General features: G+C 44.2%; 1 protein-coding gene across 1 annotated transcript in view; it reads left to right on the top strand.

Annotated features, from left to right (window-relative positions):
• The first annotated feature begins 988 nt into the window (after positions 1-988).
• The window catches only part of Dcps (decapping enzyme, scavenger), a 50,496-nt gene continuing 36,087 nt past the window's right edge, over positions 989-15,397 (top strand). The window contains exons 1-2 of the mRNA XM_085844513.1: positions 989-1,265; positions 5,858-6,032. Coding sequence (XP_085700639.1) covers positions 1,068-1,265; positions 5,858-6,032 — 373 coding nt within the window. The 5' untranslated portion in view covers positions 989-1,067. The remainder of the gene's footprint in view (positions 1,266-5,857; positions 6,033-15,397) is intronic.

The raw sequence follows: 15,397 nt of genomic DNA, 5'->3' as shown, positions 1-15,397 counted from the left end.
TTACTAACTAAAACATGGACAGAAAATTGCATCTTGTTCATATTAAGAACTGAAAAAAAGTTGTGCCATATCCATTACATTCGTCTGAAAAATTAAAGCTCATTGCCACCGACAAGAATAATGTTTGTGAGACTAGTTCTTGACAATATTTGGAGTTGCCAACAGAAAGGGAGGGGGAAAAGGGCTAGCCTGTACGAATGGCCACACCAGTCACCTACAAAATCCAGAAACGCTGAGTTTTATTACCACTTTTATTACAATAAAAGAATACAAACTACTTCTCTGGGTAATAGGGAAGAACTGCAGGCAAAGTGGATTTAGGAAGTTATGGAAAGACACGTATAATCCATCTTGTCAGCTTATTGTTTCTTATCTACAAACAAATAAAAAACCCAGAAGGCTAAGTCTACACATAAAGGGGAAACATGTGATGTAAAATAACGAAAGTAGGAGAAAATGAACAATAGTTTACGTACTCACTTTTAAAAAACAACAATCAAGCCCCTAGGGTGGTGGCGTACGCCTTTAATCTCTACACTGGAGTCAGAGGCAAGTGGATCCAGCCTAGTCCATACAGACACCCTGTCTCAAAACAACAAAAACCAAGAAATAAAATGCCTTGTCGACTTATTTAAAACAAAATAAAACATTCCTTGCACGCTCACTCGTGAGTAAGGACCTTAATGTAAAACGTCATTATTTAACAGTGTATCCATCATCATACAGCATCCAAAAGTGTTTTCGGTTTCCCACCCCAGGAGCTGGGTTAAGGTGGGCCTCTTTATTGTCACACACCTCTACTCCACCTCGTTAGGACCTCGCTGGCTTCCTTTCCCTTCCTCATCGCCTGCTTGGGAAAAGTCATTGGAAGACCCTCACCCAAACAGGTGCAAAACCTGCAGAAGCGGACTACAACTCGAAGCATGCCGGGAAATGGAGTAGCGGACGTGCCTGCGCGGAGCATGCCGGGAGTGGAAGTCCAGTCCCTCACAGGCTGTGAGGAAGGACCGCAAGGGGCGTGGGCGGAGGCTTCTGCGTGCAGGCGGGTACGGTTCTTCCCAGGCAGCATGGCGGATACAGCGCCTCAACTCAAGAGAAAGCGCGAACAGGAGGCAGAGGAGGAGGAAACCCCCAGCACAGAGGAGAAGGAAGCAGGCGTTGGCAATGGCACTTCTGCCCCTGTCCGCTTACCGTTCTCCGGCTTTAGAGTACAAAAAGTGCTCAGGGAGTCTGCGCGGGACAAAATTATTTTCCTGCATGGGAAGGTACCATTAAATAACCCAGGGGACGCGGGAAGGAGGGAACCAGTCTTCGTGTCTGAAGCGGATTTGTTTCCATTCCGGGAACTACCAGTCACGTTATTAGGGGAAGGTGGAGTGTGCCACTACCATGATACCTGTAGCGACAAGATTGCTGTGTAATTAAAGGAATGCGCACATCTAGGTCTAATTGCCCCAATTTCTCCTTCCCTAGAAATAGATGCCAGTTTTAAAATCACGTGTTAAATTCCCCAAGCCATTCATCATCGTTTATTTTACGTACGAAGACGCCAGGAACTCAGCAAGTGTTTGTTCTGCATCTTGTCTCTGGAAATGACGAGATAACTATTGAGATGTGGTCCCTGCTTTATGTGACTTCAGCCTAAGTTGTTAACCCTTTCCACATGCTGTGTGTTCTCATGTATGAGGGGGAATCCAGGCATGTGCATGGCATGTGGAGACGACTGTCCCTGTTCTGGGTCTCCTGGACTACTGAGGAGTTAGCTGGTTCTTCATACATTGTGCTTAGCTGTCTAGCAGGAACGGAGGGGAGTTGGAGACCATTCCAAACTACTGAGGCAACTAGTCAAGGCAGATACGGAGGTTTCTCTAGAATGGGCTGCTTGAAACTTCCACGTGTGACTTCATTCTGCTGAGAAAGTTTTATACAACCCTGGGTATATAGGCATATATAATATATAACATATATATTATATATGTACATATATATAATATATATATCTTTACTATACTTACATATTTTCATTAAAGATGTAAACAAATTTGCATGCTTACAAATGACATGGATGTGCCTGCTCATAAAGAATGAGCTCTTGGCTGACTAATGCAGCAGGATGTAGAGCATTTTGAGCCTTTTTCAGAGTTGATCAATATTTTCATTTGATAATAGTGCTGAGATTGCTACTTTATATTAATATGTAGTACAGAGTGGCGGAATTGCGACTACTATGGTTAGCTGTTTGTCTCCTTTTGAGCTTGACAAGTACCATTTCAGAAACTGTTGGAGATACAGTCCTAATCCCAAGCCACATTCATTTAACAACTTTTAAAAATGAAACTCAGCAACTCAGACAGCACTTTATTTTTTACTACAGCGCGACACCATGGCATACACGTGAAGGTCCGGGAACAACTCTGTGGAGATTGTTCTCTCCTTCTTCCTGTACATGGGTTCTGGGGACTCCAACTGAGGTTGTCAGGCTTGTGTGCCCAGCATCTTCACTTGCTGATCGTGTCAGCAGGCCTTGAGCAGCACTTAAAACCAAAACCAAACGTTTTAGCACAATACAACTTGAAGGTCTAGTGATTGAATCCTTGTGTGCTGAAGAATAATGATGGGGAAATACTGTGTTTTTGTTTTCTGTAGTTAAGCCATTTAAGAGCAAAACCGCTTTGTATGTTCCGAGAAGGAACTTCAGTTCACAAGGTGTGGTAATCTTGGATCTGAGGCAAGGTGTTTCAGGCAGGGTTTGTTGGTGCTGCCTGGCTTAACGGTATGCACGGTACAAAGTGTGTATATGATAGGTGGTTAGTTCCGAGACCATGCACTGCCAGAAACACCTCCAACTTATTGTGTATTTCATTGTGAATTAATTTCTAGTCCTTGTGTGTTTGGCAATCATATTTAGTTATGTGATTTATAACATATATATACATGTATATACATATATATATATATATAATATATATATATACATATATACACACATATGTGTATATACATATATACGCACACATATATGTATATACACATATACACATACACACACACACATATATATATATATATATATATATATATACACATATATGCACATAATCCTAAATACAAAAATACAACTTGCTTATCCAAATAAAGTTACTTGTGTGTATGTATGTGTATGTGTATGTGTACATACATATATACATACAGTTACTTGGTATTAGATAACTGATTTGGGGATTCATCCATGGGGAAGACTGTGTTGCCTGCTGTCAGCATTCATTAGTTGCTGTACTTTTTAGTCTAGGGTTGATTCCCCTATTAGAGTCCCCCCCCCCCCCCTTTCATGTCTATTGGTGCCTTCCTTGTTCAAGTCTTGTTTAGGCAGCCATGTTGATGAGACATCATGGGTGTAGCTTCCTTGACATTCCTAGAGACACACTCTCACAGAAACCTTTCTGTTCTTCAGGCTCTTATAATCTTTCCATCCCCTTTTTCACTATGACCCTGAGCCTTAGATGCAGGAATTGTGTCCTATCAGTTGGGTCTGGATACCACAGTCACTTGCCTTTTGTATTTTGATCTGTTGTGGTTTTCTGTAATGTTCTCTGCCTGTGAAACCCACATGGTTTTAAGAAGTTCCTGGGGCAAGGAGATGACTCAGTCAGTGAAGTGTCTGAAGCACAAGTGTGGAGACCTGAGTTTGGATTCTCAGAACCTATATACAGATCTGGGTATGATGGTGTCCTGCTGTGACTCTAGTGGATGTGGGGTGGGCTGGTGGTAAGGGAAGTAGGCAGATACCTGGAGCTCATAGACTTGGTGAATTGATGAGCTCCAAGTTCAGTGACAGATACTATCTCAAATATTATATGTTTGCTAGAGAGCAATTGAGGAAAACACCCTAGCCCTGGCTGTCCTGGAACTCACTCTAGACCAGGTTGGCCTCGAACTCCACCTACCTCTGCCTCTGCCTCCCAAGTGCTGGGACTAAAGGTGTGCACCACCACTGCCTGTCTAACACCCAGTGTCTTAGTTTAGGTTTTACTGCTGTGAACAGACACCATGACCAAAGCAAGTCTTATAAAGAACAACATTAATTGGGTCTGGCTTACAGGTTCAGAGGTTCAGTCTATTATCAAGGCAGGAGCATAACAGTGTCTAGGTAGGTATGGTGCAAGAGGAGCTGAGAGTTCTACATTTTCTTCCAAAGGCAAACAGGAGAACACTGGCTTCCAAGAAGCTAGGATGAAGGTCTTAAAGCCCACCCCCACAGTGACACACCTACTCCAACAAGGTCACACCTCCAAATAGTGCTACTCCCTGGGCCAAACATATTTAAAACACCACATACAACCTTGACTTCTGTCCTCCACACAGACATGCATACACTTGTATGCACAAGACCACTCTCACAAGCATATACATTCACTGAACCTGTACACACAAAGCTGTGTCCAAGAGTCCCATGTAAGAGCTCATATTTGGGAGGATCAGGGGATATAGCTTCAATGTCTCTCTGTCGCTTGTTTTTTATTAGATCCTGTCTGGTTTTCTTAGCCCTTTTGTCTTCACTATGTATCACTCACTGAAGATTTTAGACCTGAGAGATTTCTAGATAGAAGTTAGTGGGGAGACTTGGCTTCTGATCTCCATACTGATACTGTTCATGTGACCTTGGATAAGTCACTTAATTTCTCTAGTGTGGATCTTAGTTTGTTATTATTATTTTTTTTTAAGTAAGGAGAGTTTGGCAAGGGTCTTGTAAAATAGATGACAGCTGTGATGGTTTGTATATGCTTGGACCAGGGAGGGGCACTATTATAAGGTGTGGCCCTGTCGGAGTGGGTGTGGCCTTGTTGGAGTAGGTGTATCACTGTGGGTATGGGCTTTAAGACCCTCATCCTAGCTGCCTGGAAGCCAGTATTCTGCTAGCAGCCTCCAGATGAAGATGTAGAACTCTCAGGTCTTCCTCCATACCTGCCTGGATGCTACCATATTCCTGCCTTGATGATAATGGACTGAACCTCTGAACCTGTAAGCCAGACCCAATTAAATGTTGTTCTTTATAAGAGCTGTCTTGGTCATGGTGTCTATTTATAGCAGTAAACTCTACTAAGACAACAGCTGAGAAACATTTTTTTCTTTTGTAAAGAAAGGTCTGGGAATTTCTACAAGGATCTGGATTAAGATGCCTTTTCTAGGAGAAGAAACGTGAGTGTTGTCCTTCCTCAGAAGGGAGCTCTTAAGGAAGCAAATGCAGATGTTGCAATTTAAGAGACCCTGGAATTGAACCAGGCAGTGGTGGCACATGGCCTTTAATCATAGCACTTGGGAGGCAGAGGTGGGCAGATTTCTGAGTTCGAGGCCAGCCTGGTCTAGAGTGAGTTCTAGGACAGCCAAGACTACACCTGTCTTGAAAACTAAACCAAACCAACCAACCAACCAAACAAACAAACAAAAAAGACCCTGGAATCACAATCACAAGTGCTGGGACTTTTTAAATCTTGTGTGTATTTGTGTGTGTGTGTGTGTAGGCCAGAGTACAACCTCAGGTATTGTTTCTGTCTTGTTTATTACTTATTTGTGTTGTTTTTTGGCACAAGGCCAGCAGGCCCCAGGAGTCCACTTATCTTTGCCTTCCCAGTTATGGGATTTTAAATTACAACCCCCCACACGCACCCACCCCCTGGTTTCCAGACAGGATCTTGCTCACACCCAGCTTTTTCACATGGGTCCTGTTAAATGGACACTCAGGTCCTCCCACTTGCATGGAATGCATTTTATTAATTAAACTATTTCCCTAGCTCCAAGTGCTTTCCTAGTGGTACCATACTTGCACCTACTGTCCCACTGATGGTATCTCCGCTTGCAGGTGAATGAGGACTCTGGGGATACTCACGGAGAAGATGCGGTTGTGATCCTGGAGAAGACACCATTTCAGGTAGAACACGCGGCGCAGCTCCTAACGGGGAGCCCTGAGCTCAAGTTGCAGTTCTCCAATGATATCTACAGCACCTATAACCTGTTTCCTCCAAGGCATCTGAGTGGTGAGCAAAGGCTGGCTGAAGTGGTTGCGTGTGGGGAGAAGGGGTGGCGGGACTAAGGGCTGTGGTGCATAGAGTCTTTCAAATTTGAGAATTCTAGGACAGTGGTTCTAAGGGGAAGAGGGAGGGTGTTTCCCTCCAGAGAACCTGGCAATCTCTCAAGACAATTTTGGTTGTTGGAACTGAATGTGTATGTGTCACTGACATCTAGTATGTAAAGGATAGACTTGCTGTGAAACATCCCACAATGTACAGGTTGGCTACCACGGCAGAGAACTGCCATGGATGCTAAGGTTGAGAAATCTTCCTGGTCCAGTATATTTGGGTGGAGTAATTCTGATTCATGGGATGGAATAATAAATTCATCTGTTTGTGAGCATAATTGATAATTGCCAACATTTTCTTTTTAAAGATTTATTTATTTTGTTTATATGAGTACATTGTAGCTGTCTTCAGACACACCAGAAGAGGGCATAGGATTCCAATACAGATGGTTGTGATCCACCATGTGGTTGCTGGGAATTGAACTCAGGACCTCTGGGAGAGCAGTCAGCACTCTTAACCACTGAGCCATCTCTCCAGCTCAATTTCCAACACTTTGAACACCCTTACTATGATACTAACTCGGGATGTGGTATTTAATACATTTAATTCATAGAACAACACTATTGTGAGAGGATTTTATAGGTAAGGAAATGGAGGTTTGGAAAGCTAAGTAGTCAGTTCAAAATCACACAGCAATAGGTGGCAGGAAAAGGAAGTATTTCAGTGGGCTGAGATCTCACCACACTGACACCATATGCTATGTTACATGCTGGGTGCTGCACAGGTTGTTATTCCCTGAAGAATCCCACATTCCGCTAGAAGAGACAAACAACATGATCAAGCAGGATGAAGTTGAGTTGAGCAGGAACATATGGCTAACAAACATTTGTTTTTGATTGAAAATATTTGTGTGGGTGTGTGTATGGGTGTGCGCATATATGTCTGTACACTGTGTGTATGCAGTGCCCACAGAGGCCAGAAGAGAGTGTTAGGTCCCCTGGGACTTGAGTTACAGAAACTTAAGAGCTGCTATATTGGAGCTAGGAATTGAACTTGAGTCTCTGGAAGAGCAGCCATTGCTTAAATACTGAACCATCTCTCTAGCCTTGGAAGCATTTTTTCATTTACCAAAAAAGTAATCATTCTATGCCTCAAGAAAGACATGACATGTCAAGATCTTGTAGGCAGTATATGAGGGAAATGGGTTGACCTTCATGGTTCCCATCCAGGAAGTTCTAAAATGATTTGGACATGTGGTGTATTGTAATTTGCCCCTCAGCATTTAAGAACAAGTCAGCTTTCCAGATATCCTGTCCCAATGTCATTTTCAACAGCATTTTCTACAGCTTTATAACTGAGGGCTGTCTTTGAAAATACATGTGATCACTTGATATAAGACAAGCAAACCTTTCAGAGCAGGCAGCACAAGAGCCTCCTTTTTTCTGAAAGATAGCCAGATTTTTCGGCTTAAGTTGATGGAAATGGACAGCTGCATTTATTTTCTTAAGTGTTGACCTTTACGCAAATGTATCCTTTGACACGGGGCAGCAGCATGACAGAAGGCGCTGTAGCCAGAACTAGCTGACCTAAAGTCCCCTAGGCCATCGCTTACTGTCATTCCACTTCTCTCCTCCCAGCTCTTCCACTGGCATCCCCATCCCTAGCCAGAGCCCACAAGGTCCTGTGCTGAGATCACCCCTGGTGCATTCACAAAGTCTTCCCCCCACCCCGTACCCTCCACCCCACCACAGTACTTCTGCGACACTGCACAAGATGAGTATTGAAAGTGGCAGTTGGCGAGGGCTCCTCCCGACCCAGTCCCACGTGTCTCCATAACCCTTTCCCCATGATCACCCAAACCTACCTGGGATGGGAGCTCTTCTCTCCCTGTCTCCTTAGCAGATGGACTTTGTTTTGTGGGCTTGCCTTCCCTATCTAGTCCTAGCCTGGAGATTTGGAAGTCACAACAGTTGGGTTCAGGGCCTGAACTGTGTTTCTCCCTTATTGGCTTATTTATCCTGCCCATGGGTGACTCTATAAATAATAAGTTGGCAGATTCATTCTATAAAGAACCAAAGTAAATATCCTAGGCTTTGTGAGGCATGGGTGGTTTCCTCCTCTTTGTTTTTCTTCCTCCACGCCTCTAATAATGAATATATCACTTCCAGCTTGCTGGGTGTTCACTCAGGTGGTAAGTCAAATAGAACCCGCTGTTCATCGTTTCTCAGTCCGTTTTCCAGGTTTTTGCCATTCAGAATGTGGTCTGTGGAATGGTACTGTGAGTACCACCCAGGTGCTTCTCAGGCACAGAATTCCAGACTCTATTGCAGACTACAGAACTCAGCCCTTGTGCTAGCTGGACTTCTGTACAAGTCATATGGACATTATAGTTAGAAAGATATTAGTCTTTAAAAGACACTGTTTGCTGGGGATGCCTGCCATTATTTCTCATTCTTGGCCTTTCCAAAAGCCTTCAGCTGGTATTGAAATAAACATTTACTTGTGGTTTGCATTTGAAGTTCTCATAGGTACTGCATAGGTGAAATTCAAGAATATATCTGTGCATTATTCAGAAGCAGCCAACACCTATTTAGTAGTAGTTACTATGATTATTTTGGTGTGCTGGCCTCAGTGCTAAGTACCATCACTTCAGAGTCCAATAAGATGCTATCTCTGACCTCAGGCATGTTTAGGGCAGTGGCAAGAGGGCTGTGAGTTATTGTGAAGAGACAGAGAGACAAATGCTGTGGTTCCTCCTACCTGAATGGAAACTTTGGGTAAGAGTTCAGCTTTGGGCATAGGCCTGTATTCCTAGCTCCTGGAAAGGTGAAGCAAAAGACTCAAATGTGTGGGCCATAGAGGGAGTTCAGGACTGGCCTGAACAATTTAGTGAGATGCTGTCTGAAAATAAAAAGTGAAAGAACACTAAGGCTATGGCTTAACAGTGGAGTGCTTGCATGAGTCTGAGGCCCTAGGTGTAATCCCCTTTACTACACATAGGAAGAGAAGCAATCACGTCATAGGCAGTTAAGGAGAAGCTCTTCGTGTGCTGGTCTTTGACAGCTTGTCTGTCTCCCAATGCTTGACAGCTATGGTAGCAACCATGCAGCCGGTAGGCATGCAAGCATGCAGACACAGTGTTCCAGTCCTTGTTCAGGCCTCAGATATCAAGACCCTTAGCTCAGAGTGTTAGAGTTCTTGTGTAAGTCAGTATTACATAGCATTTGATACCAGCCAGTGTTGCAGCTTTTGTCTTAGGGTGTCTGATAATGTTGATTTTGATGAGTTCATGGTTTCCAGGAGCTCTTCTAGCGAACAGAGCCTGTAGTTCCTCTTATCTGTCTCCTTACTAGTCTTTTATCCCTTTTCACCTCTGCCCCTTCTTGTCTTCTCTCTTCTTAAAAAAAATTTGTATTTTACATATGTGGGTGTTTGTTTGCATGTGTGTCTATGTACCATGTGTGGTCAGTGCCTTTGGAGGCCAGCAGGGACATTAGATTTCTTGGAACTGGAATTACAGATAGTTGTAAGGATCATGTGGGAGCTGGGAACAAACCCTAATCCTGTAGAGGAGCAGCCAGTGTTGTTAATCACTGAGTTGCCTCTCCAGTCCCTGTCTCTCTTCTTGCTTCTCTCCCCCTCCTTTGCTCTGTCCACTCGTGAACTGTCTGACTGCTTCTACCCTGGCCACTATGCTGTGTCTGTTGCTTTTCCTTTGTGTTTCCATCTCTGCTCCATTAACAAAAGTAGGCAAGAAAAGACGTCTTACGAGAGGACATTTGTTGGGAATAATTGGGCAGAAGAATGTCTCCTAGCCTATCTGCTTAGAGAGCCAAGGAGGGGATGGTGCCTCAATCATGCAAATGAACGTTTGTGTCCCCATGAATCTAGGCATTGTTCCTCCTGTACCAGTCACAGCAGCCCCTCTGCATCCATCAGGATAATTGTTCTCTCTAGCCCGAATAGACCTGGTTATAGGATATCACAGCCTACTGAGGGTTGTGATGGCAGAAACTCGGATACAAACTGTTTGAACCAGTTGTAGCTGGAACTGCACCTTCAGGAGCTGGCAATCATTTCTCAGTTTACTTGAGTGAACTGAGTACTGCTCACAGCCAGAGAGGGAATTGGGAGAAAAAAATCACAACACACTTCACATGCAAATGAAGGGTTTGCTTGTGCCAATCACAAGTAGTCCTTTTGCAAGGTCATTAGAATTAGTGACCTGTGGCCTCTGGCCTGTGTGGGTAAATGATTGCCAAGTCCTCTAGAGTTCAGCAATGTAATAGCAAAAAAAAAAAAAAAAAATCTAGTTATAAACTATTTGAAATAGCCAAAGCTAGCTGGGGCTGCCCATCAGGAACCAGACAATTAGCTGTAATTGTTGTATAGTTTCTTCATGTCATCCCTTGGAACATTTAAAGTGGTCAGTGTTGCCTGGCTGTTTGACTGACAACCCCTTTGGTTAAGGCAGCTGGGAGTCCAGCAACTCGAAGCTACAAAGTCAGGTAGCCCATTACCCAGTGGCTTGACTCAGAAAATGAACAGAAAATGAACGTTAGAAGGCATGTTTACTATAAGGGCTTGCCAAAATTATTATTAGCACTGACATAAATTTTAGCATATTTTAGCAGTACAAGGAGTCCAATAAAGGAATACTGAAGTATCCACAGATTCCTTTTTTTCTTTGGGACAGGCATTCCATAGCCACAAGGTGTCAGTGTTACCAAAGTATTCTGACCATTAGCTCTCCAGCACCAGGCATCCTCGTCAGGGCCTATCTAGAGCCTGTGTGGCTCCCGCCCCCGGCCCCACCCCTGCCCTGCCACCCCCACCCCCCCACCCCCCATGCTTCTCTGTTCTCAGTTTCTGAATTACAGCTCACTATGGCCTATCCCATGGGCCTTAAAGTGAAATTCCTGCAACTTTAGTCCTCTGTGCCCAATACACTGTTGTATCTTTTTTTTTTTTTGCTGATCTCTGGCTCTTCTCAGCCTTTTCTAAGCAGGGTGCTGTCCTGGACTCAGCATAAACCATGTTTGATGGATTTCTTTTGGTATTTCTCCCATGACTGGTGATGTTTTCCTCTAATTCAAACCTGAGAGTATGTAGTCTCCTCTCCCATTTTTTCCCTCCAGATTCTCAGCTCACCAAAGTAAGTAGTCCCTCATGGTTCCTTACACCAGTGACACCAAGGAGGGAGCATGGGCTTGGGAACTAGGCTTACTTAGGTCCTGAGCCAGAGTTAATCCCTAATAGCATCGTTCCTCTGTACAGTCACAGCAGCCCCTCTGCATCCATCAGGATGGAGGTTCCCTTTCTAGCCTTAGTAGACTTGGTTATAGGATATCACAGCCTACTGAGGGTAAGGAGTAAATGTGGGTTCAGGCAGACTGGGGGTGGAGTCCTGGCTATGACATTGGCCATTGGAAAGGCCCAGGGCATTCTTGTTCACTTAACACTTGAAGTTCTGCTCTATCCAGATGTTCTAGTAGGTGAGTCCAAACAACATGTGTCAATTGTCTTTGGGTTTTGAGGGGAAGACAGACAGCAAACAAGTGAACAGTGTCTGAGTGGCCCTGGGCAGAGAGCTGCCCGGACTGTGGGACCAAGGGGGCTGTGCAAATGAAGGCCACACACAATCAGAGCGAGACCTGATGACTGACTGAGAAGGAGCCAGCTCGAGAAGGATGGGGGAGGGGTGTTCTAGTCTGGAACAGAAGTGCAGGGGAGAACAGTGACTGAAACATGGGCACAGGAAGTGGGCGAAGTGACTTTAAGAATTGCCTTTGTTAACCCGGACTAGTAACTGAATACATCTCAATGGGACCCTTAGGAAATAGATAAAAAGGAAGTCTTTTACAACAGCTTTTAGTCTCTGTCTTCAGTGAGAGATACATTTTATTTTATGGCTTCATACATACAAATAAATGCACATGAATATAAGTGGACCAGAAGTTTCACAAAACAATATGACTTTATGATAGAATCACCAGTATTTATTTCAAGTCTTGTTTCCTTTTCGAAATACTGGGTTAGCCTCCTAAAGTGATGTCACGGGTTCCAACCCACTGAGATAAGTAAGGTGTACCAAGTTCTTAACACCGCAGCAGGCATATGGTACAGATTGAAGAGTGTCACTATGTGACCGTAACAGTAAGTTATCTCTTAATGTGTTTACAGCTTCCCCAGTGTCTGATCCTTGACGGATCACACAGGAAATGTGGCTGGCCCTGACCCTGGTAGGTGGTAACCATGAACAGCCTGTGGGCCAGTCTGTTGGCATCTCACATGATTGACCTTCGTGTGTCATCCTGATAGGGCAGAGCCTGTGTTGGCTACTCCTCTGCCATGGCTCCCTATTAATATGGTCTTTCTTTGAGGTCTATGTTTCCTCTCACTCCGAGAAGAAGGGGGAGATAGTGGTGAGAGGTGTGGCTCAGAAATACAGGCGACCTTCTAAAAGGCCGATTGTTTACCTGTTATAAAGCAGGGTGTGGAGTCTCAGGTTTACTGGAGGAGACAGGAGGCTCTGTGTGAGAGGCCTAGACAGGGAGCAAGGGATGAGATCTTGGGAATCACTCTTTTGGTCGCCTAAATCACTCAGGACTTTAGCCACAGGCCAGGATTTTCTACTTTGTACTCTTTATAGAGGCAAAACTCAAAACTCTGGAGAAAGGAGAAAGGATCTGTTTGGGAAGATTAGCTATTCTCAGGAGAGTTTCCCTGGCAGAGCTGTTTGTGATAGAAAAGACGAGACTTAGTCAAGAAGCAGTAGAGAAGGTGGATAGCCAGGTAGAGTCTCAAAGTGGACAACCTCTCTCTGGCAATGGAAATGAACTATAGCTGCCTGTATTCGTGGAGGCTAAGTCATCAGGTGGGGGCAAGAAGTCCACATGATGCGATTCTGAGGACCAGGCTGATCTAAACAGTATGGTGCTTAGGTATGCATGCTTCCGTAACAATGTTGAGAAGACAGTAAAGACACACCCTGAAATCAAAATGGTGGGGCAGAGCCAGGAAACTCTACGTTATGGATATCCTTTTTATTTTAGTCCCTACATGGTACATGCCACACACACACACACAGAGAGAGAGACTGAGACTGAGACTTGCTTTTTATGGATACGAATATGTTTCCTAGTTAATAGTTAAGAAAAACTGGCCCTTTTTTTAGGTGGATTAAAATATTTTCCCACACATTTGAATGGCTCTGTCATCATTCTTGCTTTTTTTTTTTAAAGTCACTATTGTTGAAAGTGAAAGTGTTGAGTTTCAGACTTCTAGATTTTGGACATTATCAGGCTTTCGTTTCTGCATGACTCCTCTTCTCTGGGGCAGGGGAGCGACCAGGCTAGATTATTTTATCTCCTGTGGATAAGGGAGCCCTATGCTATTTTGGAAGGTACCCCAAGATGATACCAGTCCTGATCGAGTGGAGCAGTGTGGCAGATCCTCCAGCCATTGGAAGAAGCCCAAGTACCAGGGTCTGTTGGTGTCTCTCCAGCACAGACTGGCACAAGCCTCTGAACCTATCCGCCGTGATGTCCTCGGCAGCCCTCCCACTGCAGCTGAGCCAAGGGACAAGTTACATGAACAGTGGCCAGCAAGGAATGGCTTGCCAGACAAGTCTCAGCCAAAACACTCACAGCATGCCATGATCATCTAACATGAGAAATACTGTAGGCTTACAGCCATCGAACCAGAAACAGTCACTGAATTGTGGAGACTTAGTTTCTCTGAACGACAAGTGGGGAATCAGAATGCTGGCTTACCTACCTAAGAAGGTTTCTTTACCATATGAGATCATGGAATCTCACGTTGAATGGAGATAAAATGTCAGGCTTTATTAGTAAATAGCTCTTAACTTGAACTGTTCAGCAGAAAGTCTCTGTGGGAGGGTTGGGCATTTGTCAGAGTGGGATGTGTAGTTAGTTGCCTGGTCAGATAATCAGATAGCACCGGGAGGCTTATAATGGGCATGAACAGACTCCTTCTGCTGTGCCCCCTTCCCACCTCACTTCTCAGAAGCAACCACACCATGACCAGTGTTAAGGAGACCCTGTCTGAAAAAGAAAGGAAGGACGGATGGAAGGAGGGAGAGAAGAAAGGAAAGAATCTACTCCTTTGCCTCCTTCTTCATTCCCTGCACTCCCAGTCTTTATATATCTGCCTTTGGAAGGCTCAGTGTCTTTAAATGTAGCTGGTTTTTGTTTTCTGGTTTTGTTGCTGTTTAATGCAAATCAGGTGAAGGTATGAGTGTGTCCAGCTTTCCCACTGTCTCTTCTGCCTTCTGCCACCTCCTTATTTCCAGCACTGCCTTTTTAGCACATTGTCTTTTGTAGTTCTTGTAGCACCAGGGATTGAACCTGGGGCCTTGAGCATGCTAGGCAAGTGCTCTACCACTAACCTGTATCTCCAGACAGGATGGGTAATCTTTCATGCTTTGTCTCAGTATTGGTTCTAAGTTGAAAAGTCACTGAACAGCGCTTTCCTTGCTTTGGCATATCCGTAGTATTTGCTGCATGCAGAAGCAGGATGCTGGTATTGTACCTTCTCTCCTACCTTCATAGTGGATATCACCAGGCTGTGTAGAGTGCCTGTGACTCCAAGGTCAGTGATTCTCATTTCCTATGTTCCAGTAGTTCCTCCGAATCATACTGCTTTTTAGTCAGTAGCATTTAGTCAGTAACCAGTGGGTTTTTACAGCTTTTACGTTTTTTTTTTCCTGGTGTTTCTAGTTGCCTCTCTTCACTGTGTTTGGAAGAATGCTATGGCCTTTCTCCCTGCTCCTAAAGTGACTCGCACATTGGTTTCAGTTTGGTAATTCATTACATGGCATACGCTACCTTTCCGTTTGCAGGAAGCCCTTTCCTGTTCCTCCTGTCTGGACTGCCCATGGTGCCGGCGTGCCATGCAGCTCTCAACCAGAGACTTCTTTTCACAATTTCCCTAGGTCAGACTGTGTCTTCTAAATTCGGTGTCCTTTTCTTTCTTGCTTTCCTTTCTTGATTAGCTGAAGCAACTATAAAATAATTCCACAGAAAGATATGTGGGAGTAAATCCTGAACCCTTTGTTTTGTTGCTTTCCGGTGATTTGTCTAGTTGAATTAATTTTCCCTTCAAACATTAAAAACATTGATCTGTTGACTTCAAGCCATCTGTGTCACTGTTAAGATATCTGATGCCAGTGCTAGAGAGACTGCTCAGACATTCAAGGCTAGGCTCACAACCAAGAAGACAACATAGCCGATGCCAGCCTGATTCTCATTGATGTGAAGGAACCTTAGGGTGGGTTTTTTTCTTTTTATTACCTTCATTAG

The sequence above is a fragment of the Mus caroli genome, unplaced genomic scaffold, assembly GCF_978045245.1.
Source record: "Mus caroli unplaced genomic scaffold, Mus_caroli_1 scaffold_11, whole genome shotgun sequence".
In the NCBI taxonomy this organism is placed as follows: Eukaryota; Metazoa; Chordata; class Mammalia; order Rodentia; family Muridae; genus Mus; species Mus caroli.
The sequence above is the reverse complement of the archived record's forward strand: the minus strand, read 5'-3'. Positions and strand labels throughout refer to the sequence as shown.